Raw genomic sequence first — 23,251 nt, 5'->3', positions numbered from 1 at the left:
TCAATTAATTAACTAGTCTAGTGGTAAGGAAGTAGTGGGGGTGGGGTGGGAAAGGTACATGTGTACTCTACGCAAAACACATTCCATGGCCGTCACTTGGGTTTGAACATCGCAAAGCTATATATTGGTTTCAGGTAACCTCTTGCTCTCCTTGTGGTACCATTCTCCTTAGAACAAAACTAATTTGCTCTAAACGCATGCGTAGATTAGTTACCGTTCATGGCTTCTATATTAGGTGAAGGATACATTGCATACGGAATCACGCACAAATATTGAGTAGTTTTCCTTATGGTAGAACTCAACATGTAAGACGCATGCCTTCTAGCATCGTTAGTGTTATACACTATCTTTCCATGCAATATTTTATGTCATGTCATGTGACAAAGGACGGCATTAGTAGTAATAGACGCTTATAGGGGGCGTAACCAATCAGGAGCCAGGGATGATACCACGTGACCTGAATATTCCCATACATTCTTTTAAAATTTAAAATCCAAGATGGCGCATTGAAAACGCGCATGCGCAGAAGAGGGCGATGACGTCATCGCGCATGTCCAAATGAGGCGAGAACCAATGAGAGATGATTAGGGTGTGGATAAAAGGTTGTGAGGTGTAGAGTTCGACTCATTTTTCGAGAGATCCTAGAAGATGGCATCGGAGAAAAAGACGAAGACGACGGTGGAGCTTACCACGAAAGAAGACTTGCCGGAAAATGTTAAGAGAGTGTTTGCGGTTGTGGAGGATAGTATTCTTGGATCGATTATGACTCGTGTGGTTCGTGACAGTACGGATTACATCTTGAATAAAGAAATGACGAAGCTGGCCGATGACGTGATGAAGTGAATTTGACAAGGATGCATGAGAGTTTTGAGGCCGGATGGAAAGAGTGGAGGAGCAGCAGTGACAACAGAGAAGAGTTGGCTTAGCAAGCATTTGTAAAAACGACGACGTCACCACCTGAGTGAAAAAACACAAGATGTTTAATGCCTGTAAAAAATTAATAAAGTTCATTTAACGAGAGAATGTACATGGTTTGTTGTGTGATTTTTTGCATCATCTTGAGGGCTTGAACGTCATTGGTTCCCAGGTGAACGAGGGATAACATCATTGTCTTTGGGGTGAGAAATTCTCCGATACTCTCAGACTGACTGAAGCCGACGTCAATGTGAGATTGTTCCTGTCCCAAGTTAGAGTGACTCCCTCGGTGTACCGAGAAATCATGTCCAGCATGAAAAGTGGAAGAGTGGTCACTTACCCCACGGTGAGAGGTGAAATTCGCACCTACTCTCATCCCAATGACAATCGTCATTTTGAGTGTAGCAATCCTTTCCACAATCAGCTGCCTAATCGGTTAGTGGTGGTGTTGATGAAACAAACAGCCTTCAATGGAACTGTGACGGTTAATCCGTTCTCCTTTGAAAAATTCAATCTCGCTTCCATCAAACAATTGGTGAGAGGTGAAGAGTATCCCTACGAGACATTGGAGCTCAAACACGATGATGACAGTAAAGATCAGAGAGGCTACTACAGATTCCTCCAAGCCTCAGGAGCTTTGTGTCGTGGAAAAGGAAACATGGTAAGAAAAGAGGACTGGGGACACGGCAAGAGATGCAACATGTTTGTATTTGACAACGGATGTTTGGACAGTCCAGTGTTGAACCCCAAGCAGTCAGGTGAGCTGCATCTGGTGATCGATTTTGGAGCCAACCCAGGATCAAACCTGACCATCTTGTTGTACGGCGAATTCGAGAACTTGCTGGAGATCAACGAGAACCGAGTCGTCACTTACGACGTGTACCAATGAGAAAATGGAGAAAGTAGCCTTAAATAATTTACAATTGGATCATTTGGCACGAACGAATCCGTCACTCCGCTGTGTTTTTTTCGGAACGGTACCTTGCGATCGTCTTCCCAAGACACTGCCTCAAGAAGGACCGACCGCTTACATCGTGAACACGGACCCTCACGATAAACCGGGCATGCATTGGATCGCTTTGTGGGCCGACAAGGACAAGTGTGAGATCCTGGACAGTTACGGCCTCCCGTTGGACGTGTACGGAACCGCCGAACCGCTCCAAGAATGGTTGGACCGTCATTTCAAGTTCCATATTTTCAACGGCAAGAGTTTACAGTCACTCTTCAGTCAGAGTTGCGGTGACTACGCCCTGATGTTCCTGATCGACCGAGCCGAAGGTCGTGACATGAACGCGTTCTTGAGTCGTTTTAAGAAAAACAACTTTGTAGAGAACGATCGTAAAGTAGGACATATGTTAAAACGTTTGATCGTGGACGAGTTGGCCTGGCGCAAGATTTGTAAAACCCCGTGTCACCAGGACACGTGCGGTTCCTCTGGAGGATTGGGTCATTTGTTAAAGTAAGCTGTTCGAATAAAAAGTGTTCATTTTGAAAAAGATGTTGCGTGGTGAAGTCAGATGGTTCCCTCGATTCCTAGAACTGTGTCGAGACAAGTATCTCGACTTGCCCTCGGATCATCCTCATCGACAGGTCCTGAAACGCATTGCGAATTGCGACAGTTATCGTCGAGTCCGATTCATACTTGATCAGGAAAAAGATCATTTACTTCGATACGACATTTTCCACCTGAGTATTAGAGCCAGACTTCAAACAGACGCTAGCAGAGATTATAAGTGTCACCCGTACTGGCACGTTCTTCGATACGGTAATAAGTCCTTCCGACATCACTTTGCGAGCACATAAAAGGCTCGTACAAATTACATTTGAGATTCACTCTTGCGATGAACGCAGAACTTCAAGAGCTGTACAAAGCCTTAATGAACAGTCCTCAGAGACTTCAAGACGAGTACAACGCGAAACACAGTGTCCTTAACACCGGTGAGTTGCCCTCCACGGTGACGACGCGCAGGAAACGAAAGATGGCAAAGTCAAAGAAGGGAAAAGCGTGGTACGCCAAGAATTTCCAGGTGAAGAAATTCGTGAAACGCAAGAGAGCGCCTGCCAAGAGTCGCGCCAAACCACCCATCTGTTTCAATCGTAGAACCACCCTCTTGAGTCTATTGAAACGCATCCCGGCCGTCAAGACACCATTGGCTAAGATGTTGGGATAAAAACCTAGCGTCTTGCGACCGTTTACCATTTCAAGATCATGGAACGACGCAAAGCGTTTCAATTTCACACCCCGTCGAGTTTGTTGATAGCGGGTCCGTCAGGCTGCGACAAGACGGTCTTTACCACCAAACTGCTCTTGGAGAAACTTGTTCCAAGAACCACCGAAGAGTATTCATTACTGCTACGGATCTTGGCAAGATGGCTTCAAAGAGCTCAAGAAGGGAGGGGTCAAGTTTCACGAAGGTATCCCCGACAGCGAACAGTTACCCCGATGGTTTCCTCGAGGGGGGTGTTTTGGTCCTGGCCGATCTGATGGACGAGGGTGGCAACGACAAGCGCGTCTTGGATCTCTTCACCAAACATTCTCATTATCGGAACATCACGGTGATTTACTTGTGTTAGGATCTATTCCCTAACGGAAAATTCGCCAAGACCATTTCCCGAAACGCTCATTACATCGCAGCCTTCAAGAACCCGCGTGATCAGTTAGGGATACGAAATCTATTACTGCAATCGTTTCCCACTAGATGGCAGGAAGTGTTGGACATGTTTCGAAAGGTCACCGATCGACCTTACGGTTACATGCTATTGGATCTTCATCCAGCCAGTCAGGACGATCAACGTGTCATCAGCCGCGTGTTAAAAGACGAGAGATTCATACGATGCCACCAGTTTGCGGTATCGTCATGTTGAGGAGCGAAGTCGACTGGTTTCCGCTGTTCATTCACCTATGTAAAAACAGACTCCATTACATCATGAATCCCAATGAGATGGACTACGAACCGATGAGACAGGTCACAGAATGTGATAGCTATCAACAAGTACGATCCATCCTGAATGCATATAATGGTGAGGGTTTCGAGAGTTTGGTTCATACACAACAAGTACTCGCTAAGAAGAAAATAGAAAGAGAGAAGAGAGATGGCTTCTGGCAGTGACGATTTCAATTTCGAAGCTCTGGATGATTATTCGCCGTGGGGGTCACCGATTCCAATTGGGTCTCCAGTTCCGCCTGCAGCAGGTGTGGGCATAAGCCTGAACACACCTTCACCACAGTCTCCACTGCCGACACCACCACTGCCAGGGGCCTCGATCGGGGTAGGCACCGCTAGCGCTGGTAGGTCGCGCGCCAATGTCACGACGGGTGTGGGTAGCGCTGGCTCGGGTGCCGCACGCACCAACGTCACGATGGGAGTGGGTACGTCACGTATGTTGCGTCGAATGGCAGGACGTTCTCCCACGCCAACAGACACACACCTTTGGCACGACCTACTAGAGGAGGTAAACGACCGAGACGCGTACCACGTCAAAACACGCCATCGTCACCCAGTGATGCAGGAAGTCGTAGAAGAAGTAGCGCTAGTGGTAGTGGCGGTGGAAGAAGACGACGCAGAGGCTGCGGAGGCGGAGGTGGTGGAAGTAGTAGCGAATCCACACCTCCTTCGTCGGTGAGATCGGGTCTTTCTCGAGGTCGAAGAAGGCGAGGAGACCGTATTCTCAACCAAGTCCAGATGCAGCAACAACTGGAAGAGATTTTGAGACAACAACAAGTAACGGCCGCGGGTCGTCGCATTGCAGGTATCACGACTACCAACACGATCACGACCGCCTATAAAAACGGACGTCCTACCGTGACTCGCAATTCGACCAGTGTACGTAACTGAGAACAACATGAGAAGACGCCGTCGTCGACAGAAAAGGAGAAAGCAATGGGGTGGTGCTCTTGCGAGTGCCTTGTCCACGTTAGCTCCCATCAGTAAAGGAGCTGCGATGGGATTGGCCAAAGCTTTGGGTAAACGCGCCGTGAAAACAGGAATCCGAGCTGGAACTTCCGCCGCCATTGGTGCTGCAGGGGTAGGCGTTGGCCACGGGGTCCGAAAACTGTTGAGACGCAAGAAAAAACGACGGCCTCGCCGATAAAAAGATCGACCGTATGGCGAGACCACTCAATTCGAATCAAGATGTTGAGGAGTGAAGTCAAGTGGTTCCCCTACTTCCTGCATCTATGCCGATGCTCTCGCTCTTACTGGGATGAGACCAGCATGGATCACGAAGACATGAAACGTATCGCGGACGAGTGTGATAGTTACAGACAAGTCCAGGATATCCTGAACCAGTCCGTAGAAACCGCTTTCAAGGACGAGATCTGGGAATACGAGCAACAAGCTAAAAGGATCGAACGTACCGAAAGAAAGTTAGAATATATTTGGGACTGGTTGAAACGTAGTCATGAGCACGTCGGTCTGTTTATTGGATGAACCTTTCACCACCGTGGTGGAATTGGACTCACTGAAACGTTTGGACGGGTTGTATGCTTTCTACCACAAGTATTGGTGGTGTCGAAGACAGATGTTTAGTTATTACAAATTGTGTAACGTCATTCTCAACGGACTGGCGTTACTGGTCGTGGCTGCCAGTATCATCTTGGGATCCGTGTGGAAAGATGGGTACACGGTGGTAGGATTGACGGCTTTCGCCACCTTACTGAAAGGATGGAACGATTTCAAGAAGTATTCGTTCAAGATGGACATGGCCAAATTCGCTTACACGACTTACGAAAAGACGCTGACAGAACTTAGGAACTATGCTCTGGTTGGAGTGGAGGAATTGGATGGGTTTTTGACCAAGATGGAAACGTTGGACGACGTGGTGACGGATTTCACACCTCCTACTTACGACCGATACGTTCGAGACTACGAAAGACGATTTCGTCACGTTCCACTATGAAAATCTTAATAAAATCATGAGAAGATCGTTCGAGTCCTCATTTAGAACCAACATGCCCAAGGCGTCAAGGAGAAAGAAAGCGTCAAAAAGACGTAAAACCACCAAAAGAAGAAAACGGTCCCAAAAGGGAGGAGGTGCTCTCAGTGTGGTGGCAGGTTTACCCAAGGCGGCTTGGGGTATCACCAAAGGTATCGAAAGCTTAAGAGCCAAACAAGAAGCGAAACATACCAAAAAGATGTTGGAAAGGATGAGAAGAGGCGAAAAGTGGAATAGCGGTGGCGAATCGTTCAGATGCTCCGTCATGTGAAATAAAAGGGGTGTGACTCATCCACTCACACGCAGACAGAAAGCGACGACACGTTGGAAGGATGGCTAAGAGAAAAAGAAAAGCCTCGTCGTCGCGTACCAAAAAGAAGAGAAAGTCTCAAAAAGGAGGTGCCGCTCCAATATTCGTGGACTTCAAGCAGGGAATCAAAGTCACCAAGGATATGATAAAGGCCCTCAAGAAACCAGTCGATCATCAAAAGGCCAAACGTCAAGTGGCCGGTTACAAAAGAGAGTACCAAGAGTATAAGAGACGTGGAGGTACCAGAGGTTTCGACAGTTGGGTTGTTCACAAGGGTTACGGAAAAAGAAACGCCGGCTGCTGCATCATGTAAAAAACCCCCTCGTTATAAAAAGAGTACACCAATCCACTCGTACGCAGACGTCAACGATGAAGCGCTTACGACGACAACGTCATTTCTTGAAGAGCGTCCTGAAAGAATTCAATGGAAATAAACGTCAACGGATGTTGAAATACGCCGACAAAGATCAGATCAACGCCATCAGCGAGATGGTTCTCAATTTGCTGAAAAAGAGGATCGCCATCAGCGCATTGACTTATGGGAAACTGAAAAGACATAAAAAGGTTTTGCGAGAAGTGGGTAAACGTAGAAACTCCCTCAAGCGTCGAAGAGAACATCTCCTGAGTCAAAACGGAGCAGGGTTCTGGAGCGGATTACACGGTTGTTTTCGAGCATGTTGTGTACGGTGAAAGGACGCGACGAAGACGGTTACCCGCTAGAGGGCATCGACGTCATACCCAATTTCCCACCTAGAAACCAAGAAGAGTCCACCATTCCTAAACTAGTGCAACTGTTACAAGATGCCAATCGACGCGAAGCCCAATGGAAAGACTCGTCCGAGTACTGGAATAAGAGGTACCACGCCTTGTATCAAGAGTATATGGCTTTAAAATTCAGTGACTTTTGCGAAACCTGTCAAACGAAACGAGATACCACGCGCCCGGTGGGTGCATAGAGTTGTGCAAGGAGTGTGGTAAAGGCAAGCAAACCGTTCAAAGTCTTCAACTACAGTTGGAAAAGAAAGAAGAAGCCATACGGTACTGGCAAGACTGTTACGAGACGGCCTTGAGAGAATTGTCCGAGTTTCCTGACACAACCTTGGGTCAGGTATGAACGAAGTCATGATGGTGCCCGTTCAAGAATTCAATCGATTGCAAGATTATTACAAGGGTCAGATTACCCAGAATGCCTTGTTGAACAAAGCGGGACGTTTGGCCGCCGAAGAACATCTCATCTTGAAAGACGGTCGTATCCCCGACAGCATGGCCGTCAAGATGACCAAACCCATAGCAACCGAAGAAAGTAAACTGGTGAAACGTATACGGACGGGTACACGTGGTCCCATCTCGTACCAAGGGACGACAGAACCCGAAGGCATGGCCGACGCACCCGTCGAAAATCTGTTGAAACAGATCATCAAGGGAGTCAACAAACAACCCGCAGCACGAGCCCCCGTTATCATCAAAAAAGAAGCCGCCACACCTTCCACGTCAGGTCTTAAAAAGGAACTTAAAACTCCCAAACCTCCCATTCCGCCCAAACCATCCACAAGCAAGAAGCCACCCACTCCACCCAAACCAGCCACGTTAGGTAAAAAGGGGCGTAGTTTGAAAAAGAAAGTCTTGTCCGAAGCGCAAAAAGGCTTCTTAAGATCCATCGGTGTCGCTGAAAAATACATAGACGACGACGGTGGTTACAGTCCCAAAGGCAAGGCAAAGAAGTACAAGAAGGCCAAGAAGACAGAGGCAGAAAAGTTACAAGAAGGGTGGGAAGATTTCGAGCCCTGGAGAAAAGGACTGAGCTATGACTCGGATTAAGAAGAAGAAAAAGGCACCACCGAGGAGAAGAAGAAGTACTCGTCGTCAACGAGGGTATGGGATCGACATCCAAAAATGGTTGGGCAAGACAGGGATCGAGTTTCATTGGCCCGGTTATCAGTACATGGGACCTGGTACCAAACTGAAGAAACGTTTAGCGCGAGGAGACCCAGGGATCAATCGTCTGGACCGACTGGCCAAACAACACGACATTGACTATTCCAGGGCCAAGAACTTACAGGACAAATGGAAAGCCGACACCAAGATGATCCAAGCCATCGACAATTTACCCAGACGTAAAACCATGACAGAACGCATTGTTAAGAAAATCATGCAAGCCAAGAAACGTTGGAAATTGTAAAGTTTTTTTATTGTTGTTAAAAAAATAAATTACACTTTGTTGTTTCAAAAAAGTCTGTTTTATTTTTTCACAACTCACACGCCATACCACCGTGGTACAGAGTATCCGAGACACTCGATCTCACCATCAGTCGTTCGATCCTTATTTGGTCCCCGAACGTTGACGAAGACACGAATAACAACCTAAACCTAAGTCTGGTGATAAAATCGTACAGTCTATAAGGGGTGTTGAAATAAAACATTCGGTACACTTCCATTCGTATATGATCGTACGAAATGATATGGAAGGGCAAGAACACGGTGCCGTGAATGAACAGGGGACTTCGTTCCTCTGTGGTTCGCACAAAGTCCTCCAACTCGCGATAGTAACGGAACCACACCGTGACCGGGATGGGATAACGCAAGTGATTCCAGGAACGCGTCAACGAATTGTGCGTCTCAAAGGGTCTTCCCGTGTCTCTGAAATGCCAAATGTCGTTATGAATTCTCCTTCGTTGTTCGAACACTGCGAAGAAAAAAGAAAAAACATCGTCAGGTTGATAGTCTGTCCTCGTTGTAAAGCGATGGACCGCCCGGAAAGGGTAATAGACAGAGATATTGAATAACAACATCCCTTTGTCCCTCCACGCGTCTAAAGAAGACTCTGAACTTTTGAATTCCAATCAAGTTATACGTCGAGTAAGGAGTATTGAATATGAACAGACGGTACAAAACAGCCCTGATCTCTCGAGTCGGTTCCACGGGGAGATGCACGCAACCGTGCACGTACATGACTCGATTCACAAACAGAGTCACGAAATTTTCGAGCATGGTATAATATTGTTGCCAAATGTCAGGGTTCACGTCATACGGCATTTCATTCCACATATACGATCCCTCGTGATGACTGCGCGTAGGTCTATTCTCACTACGGTGTTGCTCCAACTCTTGCTCCAGTCTCGCTAGACCGTTCGTACCTGCCGGTAACACGAACGGGTCATCATCATCATCATCCTCGAGTTCCTCATCGGTTTCCAACACGATCTCAGGCAGCTCCTCGTTGATCACGCGTCGGCAGTTGCCGCAGGTTCGAACCTGTCTTTCCATCTCCTGGTAGCAACGTCGATGCATGAACACACCGCAGCAAGGAGTGCGTTGACATGTCGCCAGAGAATCAATGTTGATATCTCTCTGACAAATAAACAAACTTGTTGAAGCGGCGTTTCTTCGGGTATCTGACCCCGAAGGCGACGACTACGTTTCGGTTCATCTTCGGGTGATCGCACACGACGACGTACTCGTATCGGTTCTTCTTTGGGTGACAGACCTCGAAGGCGGCGGCGCGTCTAGGTTCAGTCGACATGACCAAACTGAAAAACACCGAATGCGTTCACCTCGCTTTGTCAATCATGCACCAATCAAACGACAAAAGCCGAAGTCACGTGTGCGGAGTAGACCCAGGGGATAGGGGGTATCCCCCTCCCATGCCCCTCGGTCGGAGACTGGACCCTAGGTCGAGTGCAACCTGGGATCCAGTTTCGAGGCGCGTATAAAAGAAGCGGGTCGAACCGTTCACGGCACTCTGAGTGTCTTCACTTGTATCGAGCGCTGATCATGGCTGAGATCACTGACGAGGAGATGAACCAACAGATGGACCTACATGAAGAAGAGGAAGCAGTGAGTATCTGAAAATGGATACGCGATGCGCTCGGACCAAGTGTTGTCGTTACTTCGTTCATTACGATTGCTACACCCAGGCACTCGATAATCAGTTGAACAAGGGTGTGATCAAAGAGAAGTTGTACTGCCAGATCTGTCACTCGTTGTGTATGCTAAGTGCGCTCGTGCACATCTTGGACTGACCATGGAACTGAGTATAATCACTACTCCCATAGAATTTTACCTTCGTTTGGACTTGAGATTTTGCTTCGTCGTGTTTTGCGGTTACAACTTCGGAAGACATCTTTGTCACGCCTTGTTCATCACCTTCTTTTCATAGAGTTACTGGGACTGGTTGCCACCTGAAATCCAAGTTTACATTATCTCACTCGCTGAGTCACAACTTGCCTTCGAGGAGAAAAGGGAATTTGAAAGAGAAATGAGAATGTGCAAATGGTTGTCCAGACCGAAACCGGTCACGTTTCGCGAGGTCTTCACCTCAGATTTTTATTTCCGTGATTACAATTCATTTCATCCTAGAGCGGCTGGGATTGGCTGCCTCATGAAATCCAGACCTACATTGTTCACCTCAACGACTCCCAGTCTCTCATCGACAAACGTGAACGTGAATCGTGGAGAGAACTTTGTAACGAGATACAGACCTTCGGAAAGGTCCAAGCAAAATGGGGACTAGGTCCACTCAAAGTCAAGATAGAGACATGTCTGCTGAAGCATTGCCCCAAAGGAAGAGTTCCAGGGCTCGAAAATAAGCATATGATCGTGTCGGCATTCTATAGAGACGGACAAAACATTAAGAGAGAAATATTTTTTAGGGTACGGGTTTAATCATGCCTATTACAGAATAGCAGACGTTAAGAGACTTTCACTCTTTTAGAGTTACTGGGATCGACTACCTAAAGAAATACAATGTTACGTGATTTCCCTGGTTACGAGGCAAATCCTACTCGAGCGCAGAAGAAACAAACAGTTACAGCGTCTTCACAAAGAAATATTAGACTACGCAAAACTGAAAGAAGAATGGGGCATAGGTCACATTAAGATTGTCATACATCCATGTCGTTTCTCATGCTGTCGAGAAAATAAGGAGAAAAAATTCGAATACTTTAAAATATACGGATGTTACATCGACATTGACGATAAACCTCAAAAAACGTATTTAGCCGACTCCTACAAACACGCCAAGAGACGCGCCCACGTAGAAAAGACTTTCATCTACCCTGTAAGTGAATACTACACTAAGTACGCTCATAATAGATGGTTAAAACAAAATCGTACCAACTCTCTTACAGAGCCACTGGACTAAGCTACCACAAGAAATACAGTGTTACATACTTTCATTGGCAACCTGGCAACACGTACTCGATCGCAGGAACAATGAACTATTGAATGAACTTCACGTAAAAATTTTAGATTATGCCGAACTGAAAAGACAATGGGGTCTCGGTCACATAGAAATACGAACAAGGAAATGCAAACTAAACGTCTGTAAATTGATGTATGGAAAAAACCCTCATCACATGGCTTTCTATGGTCATTATGTCAACATCGATAAACGGAAAAATAAAGTCTATCTAGGATTTAGTTTTAAAAGCGTGTTTTGTAACTTAGATAAGAAAAAATCGTTATTGTTCTCTGCTTATGAATGATTGGTTCTCACAGAGTCACTGGGATAGGCTACCGCAAGAACTACAGTGTTACGTACTTTCATTGGCTACATGGCAACACATACTCGACCGCTGGAACAATGAACTGTTGAATGAACTTCACGGAGACATTTTAGATTACGCTCAACTTAAAAGAGAATGGGGTCGAGGTCACATAAAAATACGATATATAAAATGTAACCTAAATGTTTGTAAATTGATGTATGGATCAACCCCTCATCATATGATCATATTAGGTGAAGACGATCGTAATAGGAAAAGGAAAATCTATTTAGGATATAATTTTCATACCGCGTTAAGTTATGTAAAAACCTACCAATAAAAACTTGTGTTTTCTTGATAAAAAGCGATGTTTGTGTCATTCTCTCATTCAAATTGTACTCATGTCTTCACAGAACAGACGGACCCACGACGAAGCGTTCTTCGACGATGATGATGACTGGATCTTTGATCCGGCTCTCGACCAAGTGATGACCCAAACCGGTGGTGGTATCACAAGACCACTACTAGAATTCGAATTAAGACCCGTAGGCGCTCGCCGTAACTGGCGAAACGTCCTCAACAAACAAAGATTCGAAGCCACGCTCAGACAACATAGAGATGTTACTCCCAGGGACAACCTAGGTCAGGAATTGACTCATGCCCTTCAACGATCCATCGAGCAACAAATCGCTCAGGATACTACCCTGACTCCCAACTCCACGGTCCATTTCACCATGCAGTCCAGTGCCTTCACGCACGCCTTTCAATCCACCACTTTCACCGTGCGAGAATTCGAAGAAGGGAGTGAAAGACTAGACACTTATCTCCAGTCTCTCGCAGCCAAACTCAACTCCAACGAAGAATTCACCCCCGATGACACTTTCACCATGGAAACCACCTTCATACGCACCCCAGGTCCAGGGCGTGGGAACGGAAAACGATACAAACCGAGCTGTGCAGCTGTACGGGGAATCGTCAAACGGTCGCGCGTGACCACCAAAAACAAAGACAATCTCTGCTGCGCCCGCGCTATCGTCACCATGAAAGCCCTCAAACGAGGGCGACCCGTCCAAGAGCGATTGGCCAAAGAACTCCACCGTCTAGCCAACGTCCCAGAAGGACCTTGCGGCATTCCCGAGTTGCAGCAGTTTCAGGCCGCGTTACCTGGGTACCAACTAAAGGTCCTTTCCATCGATCCACCGCACATGCTCATATACGCGGGACCCGTACCCTCGGACAAGATCATTCGCCTCGTCAAAGAAGACAGTCACTACGACGGATGCAATTCGTTTAATGGATTCCTCAACAAATCCTACTTCTGCGACGAATGCAATCGAGGATACGATGACGACGACTTTCATCATCATCCCTGCGACGGTAAATGGTGTCCCGCCTGCAAACGAAAGGACTGCCCCAATTTCATCGAAGCCAAACGACCCCTAGCACGTGGCAAGTTTCCCGAACCCACCTCGATCTGCCGGTTGTGCCACAGAAAATTCTTCGGAGACCAATGCTACAACTACCACCTGCAACGACGGAGCCTCAACATCCCATCCATCTGCGACACTTACAAAAAGTGTCCAGACTGTTGTCACGTCTACGAGCCAAAACACAGGACTGGACGAGGAGGTGCCCGTCGTGCCCCCGATCACGTGTGCGGATGGGGCGAATGCCTCATCTGCGAAAAAAAGTCTTTCTACCGAGTCACCGATGTTACATCCAACGCATCCCCGAAGACGAAGACGACCCCAAAAAGAAACGCGTGCCACGCGACGAAGTAAGAGATCGTCCCTTCGTGGAACCCGAACCAGGTGATCCAGACACACGAGTCTGGGTGGACAGAGATCCGCCCCTTCAAGTGTACTGTGACTACGAAGCCATCACCGACGCCGAAGGGAATCAGACACCCATTCTTCTCTGCCTAGAAGACGATGAAGAGGATAACTTCTGCTCCTTCTACGGTCCCACCTGCACCGCTGACATGTTCGACTACCTCGAATCCATCGCCGTCGACGTGGACGGAGACGATCGGGACGTCATCGTCATCTTCCACAATCTCAAAGGCTACGACGGCATGTTCATCTTACATCGAGAAGTCACGGACCAGATCACCGTAGGCACCAAGATACTGTCCCTGAGATCCGACAGACTGACTTTCAAAGATTCCCTTCCTCCCGTTCCCGCTGGCCTACTTTCCCGCTACCTTCGGGATAAACGAACTGTGCAAGGGATTCTTCCCGCACAAATTCAACACCCTAGAACACCAAGATTACGAAGGACACATGCCACCGCGCGACATGTACGATCCCGACGGCATGTCCGCCAAAAAGAAAGACGAATTCGAACGGTGCTACCAAGAGAAAGTCAACGACAACTACCATTTCGTCCTAAGGCAGGAAATGGAAGCCTACTGCGAGTCGGACGTCAAACTCCTCAAAGCAGGCTGTCAAACGTTCCGACAAGAATTCAAACAAAAAACCGACTTCAACCCCATGGAGAAATGCGTCACCATCGCCTCCGCCTGCAACAGATTCTGGCGCAAGAAACTAGTCCCGACCAACACCATCGCCTCCAGACCACCTCGAGGATGGCACGGTGCCAGATCCAATCAGTCCGTCAAAGCCCTGAAATGGCTAGCCTGGCAAGAACACTTGTTACAACATCCAGACCAAGGCGATCGTATCCGCACCGTACGAAATGGAGGTAAAGTCCGCCTAGCCAATCACCTCGTCGACGGTTACGATCCCACCACTTGAACCGTCTACGAATTCCACGGATGTCTATGGCACGGGTGTCCTCGCTGTTTCCCGATCAACCGAGACATATCCCATCTGCCACACCGATCGCACTCTACAAGAAGTCTACGAGTCCACGCTCAAGAAACACGTCCTTCTCAGGCAACGCGGATACCAGCTCCACGTCAAGTGGGAATGCGAGTGGGACCTGGAGGTCAAAACCGACCCAGATCTCCGTCAGTTCCTAGACACGTTCCAAATCGTCGACCCGCTCGAGCCCAGAGAAGCCTTCTTCGGAGGTCGCCCGAACGCCGTCAAACTGCATCACGTGACCAACGTGACCCAAGGAGAGAAAACCAAGTACGTCGACGTGACGTCGCTCTACCCCTGGGTCAACAAGGAATGCGAATACCCCGTAGGACACCCGCAAGTCATCGTCAACCCCGAAGATCAAGACATCCACCACTACTTCGGAATGGCCAAAGTGGACATACTACCTCCTCACGAACTATACCATCCCGTTCTACCTTTTCGGCACGGAGGTAAACTCACCTTCCCACTCTGTCGCTCGTGCATGGAAAACGAAATGAACAAACCTCTCCTAGAGAAATCTCATCACTGCCCTCACACGGCCGAGCAACGCACACTCCGAGGGACCTGGTGCACACCCGAAATCCAGAAAGCCGTTGCCATGGGATACACGCTCAACAAGATACACGAAGTCCACCATTTCCCACCAGAACAACGCGATAAAGGACTCTTCGCCGATTACGTGAACACCTGGTTAAAAATTAAACAGGAATCCGCTGGCTACCCCAATTGGTGTAACACCCCCGAAGACAAGACACGTTACGTGCATCAATACCAACAGAAAGAAGGCATCGCTCTAGACCCAGCCATGATCCAGAAAAATCCCGGGCGCAAAGCCACCGCCCAACTCATGCTCAACTCTTTCTGGGGCAAGTTCGGTGAAAACCTACACAAACCCACCACCCAAGTGGTCTACAACGCAGCGCAACTCTTTGCCCTCGTTTCCAACCCATTCAACGACATACGACAAGTCAGAATCGCCAACGACGAAGCTCTAGAAGTCGTCTACGCCGAACTCAAAGAAAACCAACCCGACAACGGACGAATCAACATCTTCGTCGCTGCTTTCACCACCTGTTGGGCTCGTCTCAAATTGTACAGCTACTTGGAACAGTTAAAGCAACAAGTTCTCTTCTTTGACACCGATTCCGTCATCTACTCGCACAAACCAGGTCAAGCAGATGTTCCGCTAGGTGATTACCTGGGCGAGATGACCAACGAACTCGACGATGGCGATTTCATCACCGATTTCACTGCCACTGGACCCAAAAATTACGGATACAGAACCAACCAAGGCAAAGTCAGAGGCTTCTCACTCAATGTACGAGGATCCAGACAACTCAATTATGACGTCATGCGACAAAATCTCCTCGATGAACTCACACAACCTCTCGATAACGAAAGACGCAATATCAACGTCGTCAACCCCAGCTTCTTCTGGAGTAACCCAGCTACCAAACAACTTAAAATCATCACGCGGACTAAACGATACGGACTCGTCTTCGACAAACGTGTCGTAGACACGAACACTTTCATGTCGTTTCCGTACGGATACACACCATTGTAATTTTTACTTCCTGTAGCAATAAAATCAATTGTTAAACTCACTTCCTGTCTCTCGCCTCATTTGGACATGCGCGATGACGTCATCGCCCTCTTCTGCGCATGCGCGTTTTCAATGCGCCATCTTGGATTTTAAATTTTAAAAGAATGTATGGGAATATTCAGGTCACGTGGTATCATCCCTGGCTCCTGATTGGTTACGCCCCCTATAAGCGTCTATTACTACTGGCATTGAAACATTACTGTGGCTGTGTAGCTTTTAGAATTACACAAAGGTCGGTTCAACAAATATCATAAGCTGTTTTCAATCTACAGTAGTGTGCTTGTCAGGGTTCTAATGTATTGCTTCTCCTTAGCGGCTCGTTTATTTCTTGCCTTAATTGTGTCTGTTAGAGAGACCAAAAAGTTCCCAAGTTAGTGGCTTTAATACTCCGCAAATTGTAAATTTGTAACAAAAGAAACCAGGAAAATGCTCAAATATTGCTGCAGACTCCGTGGCACCTAATGAAAGCGCAAATTAATTTAATCAGTCTTTGAGGAGACTCATTCATATCGGCCAAGTAGCGCTGTTTATCTTCAATACTTTTCGCTGAAATGCTTCTCAGCCATCAATCGCGTCTTGTGTTAATTTTAAATTGTTTTATTATTATTGTTAACAACAAAGGTGGCAACAGAAAAAGAAAGAGGTATTCGTGACTATCTGATAATTAGATTAGTTCTTGTTCATCGGTAAAAATTTGCATTTTTAGTAAAACAACATTGTTTCTGTTCCGTTTCTTCATCACTACATCAGATATTTAACTTTCTTTCATTTACCTCCAAAAAACGAGGACATCTTCCGTATGTTTTGGAGAAAACAAGGGTTTCATATTACATGCCTTTGCGAGAAAAGTATCAAAACAAAAGTATCAAGTTACAAAGTTGGCGTGAAGAGCTAAATTGTCACGTTTACTGCTTCAACGTGTTATTGAATTTAAAATGAACGAAAATCAACGTAAACCACCAGTAGTAATTAATTTGTGCGTAATTTTTGGACCTTGAATGAAAACACAACCTTGAAACGTACATACTGCAAAGCTCTAGCAGACTGCCAAGGTAGACACAAACCGGAAGTGAACCGAACAGGGGTGAGTACTTATGGGACTACCGTGCCAGAGCTATCAATTGCGCTCTGCACTATCTGTGATTGTCTCACTAGTTAGTGCAGAGTGCACTATTGGGATGGTTATGGGAGCTGCCTGCCGCTAAGGAACTAAGGCACTGTTGCGATATGGCCCTATGGCGCTAAGGTGTAAACTTTAATGTTTGTTTAATTAATTAATTTTAATTAATTAATTAATTAGCCTAGAGGCAAGGAAGTAGTGGGGGTAGAGTGGGAAAGGTACATGTGTACTCTACGTAAAACACAACTTTGAACATCGCAAAGCTATATATTTGTTTCAGGTAACTTCTTGCTCTCCTTGTGGTACCATTCTCCTTAGAACAAAACTAATTTGCCCTAAACGCATGCGTAGATTAGTTAGCGCTCGTGGCTTCTATATTAGGTGAAGGATACATTGCATACGGAATCACACACAAATGTTGAGTGGTTTTCCTTATGGTAGAGCTCAACATGTAAGACGCATGTGTTCTAGCATCGTTAGTGTTATACACTGCCTTTCCACGCGGTATTTTATATATCATGCCATGTGACCAAGGACAGCAGTTATTTTTCAGGTAGTGCCATTTGTCCCTTTTTATTGCAAAAGTGAAACGTTACTGTGGCTGCGTAGCTCTTAGAATTACACACAGGTCGGTTCAACAAATATCATCTGCTGTTTTCAATCTACAATAGTGTGCTTGTCAGGGTTCAAATGTATTTCTTCTCCGTAGCGGCTTGTTTATTTGTTGCCTTAATTGTGTCTGTAAGAGAGACCAAAAAGTTCCTAAGTTAGTGGCTTTAATACTCCGCAAATTGTAAGTTTATAAACATAGGCACGCAAGACGTGCAAGAGTTATTTTTTTCTGTGAAGTTTTGTAGATAGAAGCATTCATGGTACAGTAATGATTTGGTTAATTTGACAAGTTTTTTTGGTTGCGATGTTACATCGGTCATGGTAAGATAGCTAAATAGTAAGCCATAAAATGTTTGACTGAACAAACTACAGTAATCTGACATGTCTCCAGATCAATGTAGTTATCATCTTATTTTCTAACGGGCAATTTGATTCGCTCTTTGATACAACCCGCACTGTGATTGGTGTGACACCCGCACATGCATAACTCCCTCGCTCACCGATCACATAACCCTTCCAACCCCCAAGAGAAATTTTTGCTCAAAAATACTCAAGTTAATTTAGAGACTTTTTCGCATTTTACACAAGTCGTAAGTTTACCTTTTTACACAACACAACACAACTTCACCGAAAATAGAAAGAAAGAGGAAAAAAAAATCTCTGACACGTTGAAAGTCTGATTTAATTAAATGCACTTTAACTTGGTGCCACGCAGTCTTCAAAGAACATTTGAACAGTTTTCATACTTTTTCCCTTAAAAAATATCGGGCTGAAATGAATGTCATCAAATAAAACTATTAAACCGCTACTGCAGAGACGTAAAAACCGTCCAGAAACAAAACCTTCTTTTTTGTTTAATATCCTGGAAACAGTAGCCGATAACTTGTCAGCTCTAATTGAATTTACTCCCATATAAAAACAAAAGTGTTAAGTTACCATTTGTTACTAAAGATAGCAAACATCTCGTGGGAAAGAGTGATGACGATTCGTCCGCTCTAATTGAATTTACTCCCTTGTGAAAAACAAGAGTGTCACATTACACTTTGCAACTAAAAACCAAAAATGTCTCGTTATATTTGCATGCAACAAGAACAAAACAATTGTTACCCGCACTTACTATTGTAAACGTTAGAACTGTTTCAAATCTAAAGTCTCGTCCCCTCTAAAGCAAGTCCTAAGAACTAGATGCGACGATTCGTGACCTCTAATTGAATTTACTCCTTGTGAAAAACAAAAGTATCAAGTTACCTTTGTAACTAAAAATAAAAATATCTCGTTGCATTTGCATACCACTAACTCACGAACTGTTTCAAACCTCAAGGCTCATCTCGTTCATTTAACTAAAATCCTCAGCCTAACCCACAGAAAATGTCGAAGTAAACCCAATATATGAATACTTCCTCCTCTTTTATAGAAGAATAAATATGGCCGTTCTGAACTCTATCGGGATCAAATCTTCTCACATACCATTTACCTTTACAACAAGAAATTTGATTGGCTGTTTATAGTAGATCCAATCTGATTGGTGTGACATACATACATCTCTCACTCACTCACTTACTCACTCACTCACTCACTCACTCACTCACCCATTGACCCGTCCATAACATACCCGACGCGCCGACTAAGAGGTATTTTTTTTACAAAAAAATAACTCAACAAAAGAAACCAGGAAAATGCTCAAATATTGCTGCAGACTCCGTGACACCTAATGAAAGCGCAAATTAATTTAATCAGTCTTTGAGGAGACTCATTCATATCGGCCAAGTAGCGCTGTTTTTCTTCAATACTTCTCGTTGAAATGCTTCTCAGCCATCAATATCGTTCTGTGCTAATTTTGAATTGTTTTATTGTTAACAACAAAGGTGGCAACAGAAAAAGGAAGTGGTATTTCGTGACTATCTGATAATTAAATTAGTTCTTGTTCATGGGTAAAAATTTGCATTTTTAGTAAAACAACATCGTTTCTGTTCCGTTTCTTCATCGCTACATCAGATGTTTAACTTTCTTTCATTTATCTCCAAAAAACAAGGACATCTTCCGTATGTTTTGGAGAAAACAAGGGTTTCATATTACATGCCTTTGCGAGGAAAACAAAAGTATCAAGTTACAAAGTTGGCGTGAAGAACTAAATTGTCACGTTTGCTGCTTCAGCGTATTATTGAATTTAAAATGAACGAAAATCAACGTAAAACACCAGTAGTAATTAATTTGTGCATAATTTTTGGACCTTGAATGAAAACACAACCTTGAAACATACACACTGCAAAGGGAAAAGCTGTAGCAGACTACCAAGGTAGACACAAACCGGAAGTGAACCGAGCAGGGGTGAGTATTTATGGGACTACTGTACCAGAGCTATCAATCGCGCTCTGCACTATCTGAGATTGTCTCACTAGTTGAGTTATTTTTTTGTAAAAAAAATACCTCTTAGTCGGCGCGTCGGGTATGTTATGGACGGGTCAATGGGTGAGTGAGTGAGTGAGTGAGTGAGAGATGTATGTATGTATGTCACACCAATCAGATTGGATCTACTATGAACAGCCAATCAGATTTCTTGTTATAAAGGTAAATGGTACGTGAGAAACACAAGGTATGTATAAACGCAAGGACTTTGGTAATTGAAAAATAAAGAGTGACGTGTTTGTTGCCGGTTTGTGATTTTTAGTTTGTGACAGTTACATACGTACATTGGGTTGTTTTAGAGTGCATAATTTTCAGTGTAATGGTGGCTAGTTATGAACGAGATGAGTCTTGAGTTTTGAAGCAGTTCATGAGTTAGTAGGCAAATGGCACGAGATATTTTTATTTTTAATTACAAAGGGTAACTTGATACTTTTGTTTTTCACAAGGAGTTAATTCAATTAGAGGTCACGAATAGTCGGTTCTAGTTCTTAGGACATGTTTTAGAGGAGACGAGACTATTTAGATTTGAAGCAGTTCTAATGTTTACAATAGTAAGTGCAGGTAACGATTGTTTTGTTCTTATTGCATGCAAATATAACGAGATATTTTAATTTTTTTAGTTACAATGGGTAATCTGACACTCTTGTTTTTCACAAGGTAGTAAATTCAATTAGAGCTGACGAATCGTCGCGACTTGTTCCCACGAGATGTTTGCTATTTTTAGTTACAAATGGTAACTCGACACTTTTGTTTTTCATATGGGAGTAAATTCAATTAGAGCTTACAAGTTATCGGTTATTGTTCCCAGGATATTAAACAAAAAAGCTTTCCTTTCTAGAGTGTTTTTACGTCTCTGCAGTAGCAGTTTAATATTTTTATTTGATGGGCATTTTATGACATTCTTTTCAGTCCGATATTTTTAAAGGTAAAAAGTATGAAAACTGTTCAAATGTTCTTTGAAGACTGTGTGGCACCAAGTTAAAGTGCAATTTAATTAAATCAGACTTTCAACGTGTCAGAGAGGTTTTTTTCTCTTTTAAATTTATCGGTAAAGTAGTGTTGTTGCGTTGTGTTGTGAAAAAAGGGTAAACTTACTACTCGTATAAAATGCGAAAAGTTCTCTTAACTTGAGTATTTTTGAGCAAACATTCCTCTTGGGGGCTGGAAGGGCTCCCGAGGGGGTACTCCCAGAAAAATTGGTTGGGGGTGTGCGGCCCGCTTCCCAAAACCCTTACCCTATTTATGACCAAAATCTGCGATATTCCTTACCCTATTTATGACCTGACCAAAAATTCGAAACCCTATTTACGACCTGACCCTCAAATCAAAACCCTGTTTCAGACCTGCGTTATAATTAGCTCCCTAGTTCAAACCAATGTTAAATTACCGTAAACATATAAATTTGTGAAGGGCTTTTGTTGATTTTCTTTTCGATAATGATGAAAAAGTGGCCTCTTCTTAAAGCATACCCATATCAAGGCTAGAGTGCAAAAACCGTACCCTATTTATGACCAAAATGGCGAAAATCAGCTAAAATCGATACCCTATCTATGACCAAAACGGTTGAAAAACCATACCCTTCGGGACCGCACAGACCTATATAGCCCATATAAGGGAGTTCCCCCCCCCGGGGGAAGGGCTACGTGATCGGTGAGTGAGGGAGTTATGCATGTGCGCGTGTCAGACCAATCACAGTGTGGGTTGTATCAAAGAACGAATCAAATTGCCGTTAGAAAATAAGATGGTATCGACATTAATCTGGAGACGTGTCAGATTACTGTAGTTTGTTCAGTCAAACATTTTATGGCTTAGGGTCTGTTCGCACTACGCGAAATTTTGTTTGATTTGCCAAAAAATCTGTCAACACGCAGCTATTTCTAGTGCGGACTATATTTTGAACCCACGAAAATTTTTGCAAGCGCAACGAAAGTTCAAAGATTCCGTCGACTAGCTTTGGAGGCTGTAAAAATTTTTGTCAGGCGAGAAAATCCTTTGTTCCTTGACATCCATCCGTCATTGGGTCATCAAACATATGGATTACGAAGCGAACGTGACCGTATGACTTCCCGCCATTTTAATTGAGCTAGATGCATCCGCACAGAAGCAACATCGATCCATGGTACTTCAATTATTATGGCTCGCAATGCTACCAAGATCAAGATCAGGGTAATCAAAGTTATTATGATTCCCAAATCGCTACGCAACAGCAGTACTTCTTACAGTTTCCATCGGAGCCAACTCGAGAGGATTCACAATGCATCCACATCCGCTGAACACAGCATTCACATCAGTAACATCCACTGAAGATCAGACGACTGCTGCAGCTACTGGAAGCACAGAAAACACGAAAAAGGGAACAAACAGAAAAAACCCCAAGTATGAAACCTTCCCCTTTAAGACATGTCACGACATCTTGATAGTCAATTGATCAAATTACTAACTGACATCCGTCACTTAAAAAAAAATTTCGCATCTTCATGTGCGAACAGGATTACGAAAACACAAAATTGGTGATTACAAAATTTTCATTTTTTTTGCAAACGCTAAACTCAAATTTTCGTCTTAGTGCGAACAGGGCCTTACTATTTAGTTACCTTACCATTACCGATGTAACATCGTATGTACATCATAAACTCCCAGTTTCTTTCTTGCTGTACATCGCAACCAAAAAAACTTGTCAAATCAACCAAATCAGTACTGTAAACAGTTCCATGAATGCTCCTATCTCCGAGACTTATAGTTCACAAAAAAATAACTCTTGCACGCCTTGCGTGCCTATGTTTAGTTACAAAGCTAACTTGATACTTCTGCTTTTCACAAGGAGTAAATTTAATTAGAGGTCACGAATCGTTGCTTCTAGTTCTTAGGACATGTTTTAGAGGGGACGAGACTTCAGATTTGGAACAGTTCTAACGTTTGCAATAGTAAGTGCGGGTAGCGATAGTTTTGTTCTTGATGCATGCAAATATAACGAGATATTTTTGTGTTTTAGTTACAAAGTGTAATTTGACACTCTTGCTTTTCACAAGGGAGTAAATT

At 44.6% G+C, this 23,251-nt stretch overlaps 3 protein-coding genes across 3 annotated transcripts; all 3 read left to right on the top strand.

Annotated features, from left to right (window-relative positions):
* Nucleotides 1–947: 947 nt before the first annotated feature.
* Nucleotides 948–4,793, top strand: LOC149108179 (uncharacterized). The gene has a single exon (XM_089296051.1). The coding sequence runs from the start codon at nucleotides 1,220–1,222 to the stop codon at nucleotides 1,802–1,804; it is 585 nt and encodes a 194-aa protein (XP_089152177.1). The 5' UTR covers nucleotides 948–1,219; the 3' UTR covers nucleotides 1,805–4,793.
* Nucleotides 4,794–4,915: 122 nt separating this feature from the next.
* On the top strand, nucleotides 4,916–6,235 carry LOC149108178 (uncharacterized). The gene has a single exon (XM_089296052.1). It carries the CDS (start codon nucleotides 5,317–5,319, stop codon nucleotides 5,812–5,814), a length of 498 nt encoding a protein of 165 aa, XP_089152178.1. The 5' UTR covers nucleotides 4,916–5,316; the 3' UTR covers nucleotides 5,815–6,235.
* Nucleotides 6,236–11,525: 5,290 nt separating this feature from the next.
* LOC149108177 (uncharacterized) lies at nucleotides 11,526–13,897 on the top strand. Its single transcript, XM_089296033.1, has one exon. The coding sequence runs from the start codon at nucleotides 12,045–12,047 to the stop codon at nucleotides 13,422–13,424; it is 1,380 nt and encodes a 459-aa protein (XP_089152159.1). The 5' UTR covers nucleotides 11,526–12,044; the 3' UTR covers nucleotides 13,425–13,897.
* Nucleotides 13,898–23,251: the final 9,354 nt, after the last annotated feature.

The sequence above is a fragment of the Orbicella faveolata genome, unplaced genomic scaffold, assembly GCF_042242905.1.
Source record: "Orbicella faveolata isolate gen_17 unplaced genomic scaffold, um_ofav_v1 contig_26, whole genome shotgun sequence".
In the NCBI taxonomy this organism is placed as follows: domain Eukaryota; kingdom Metazoa; phylum Cnidaria; class Anthozoa; order Scleractinia; family Merulinidae; genus Orbicella; species Orbicella faveolata.
This window is presented reverse-complemented; position numbering and strand designations above follow the sequence as displayed.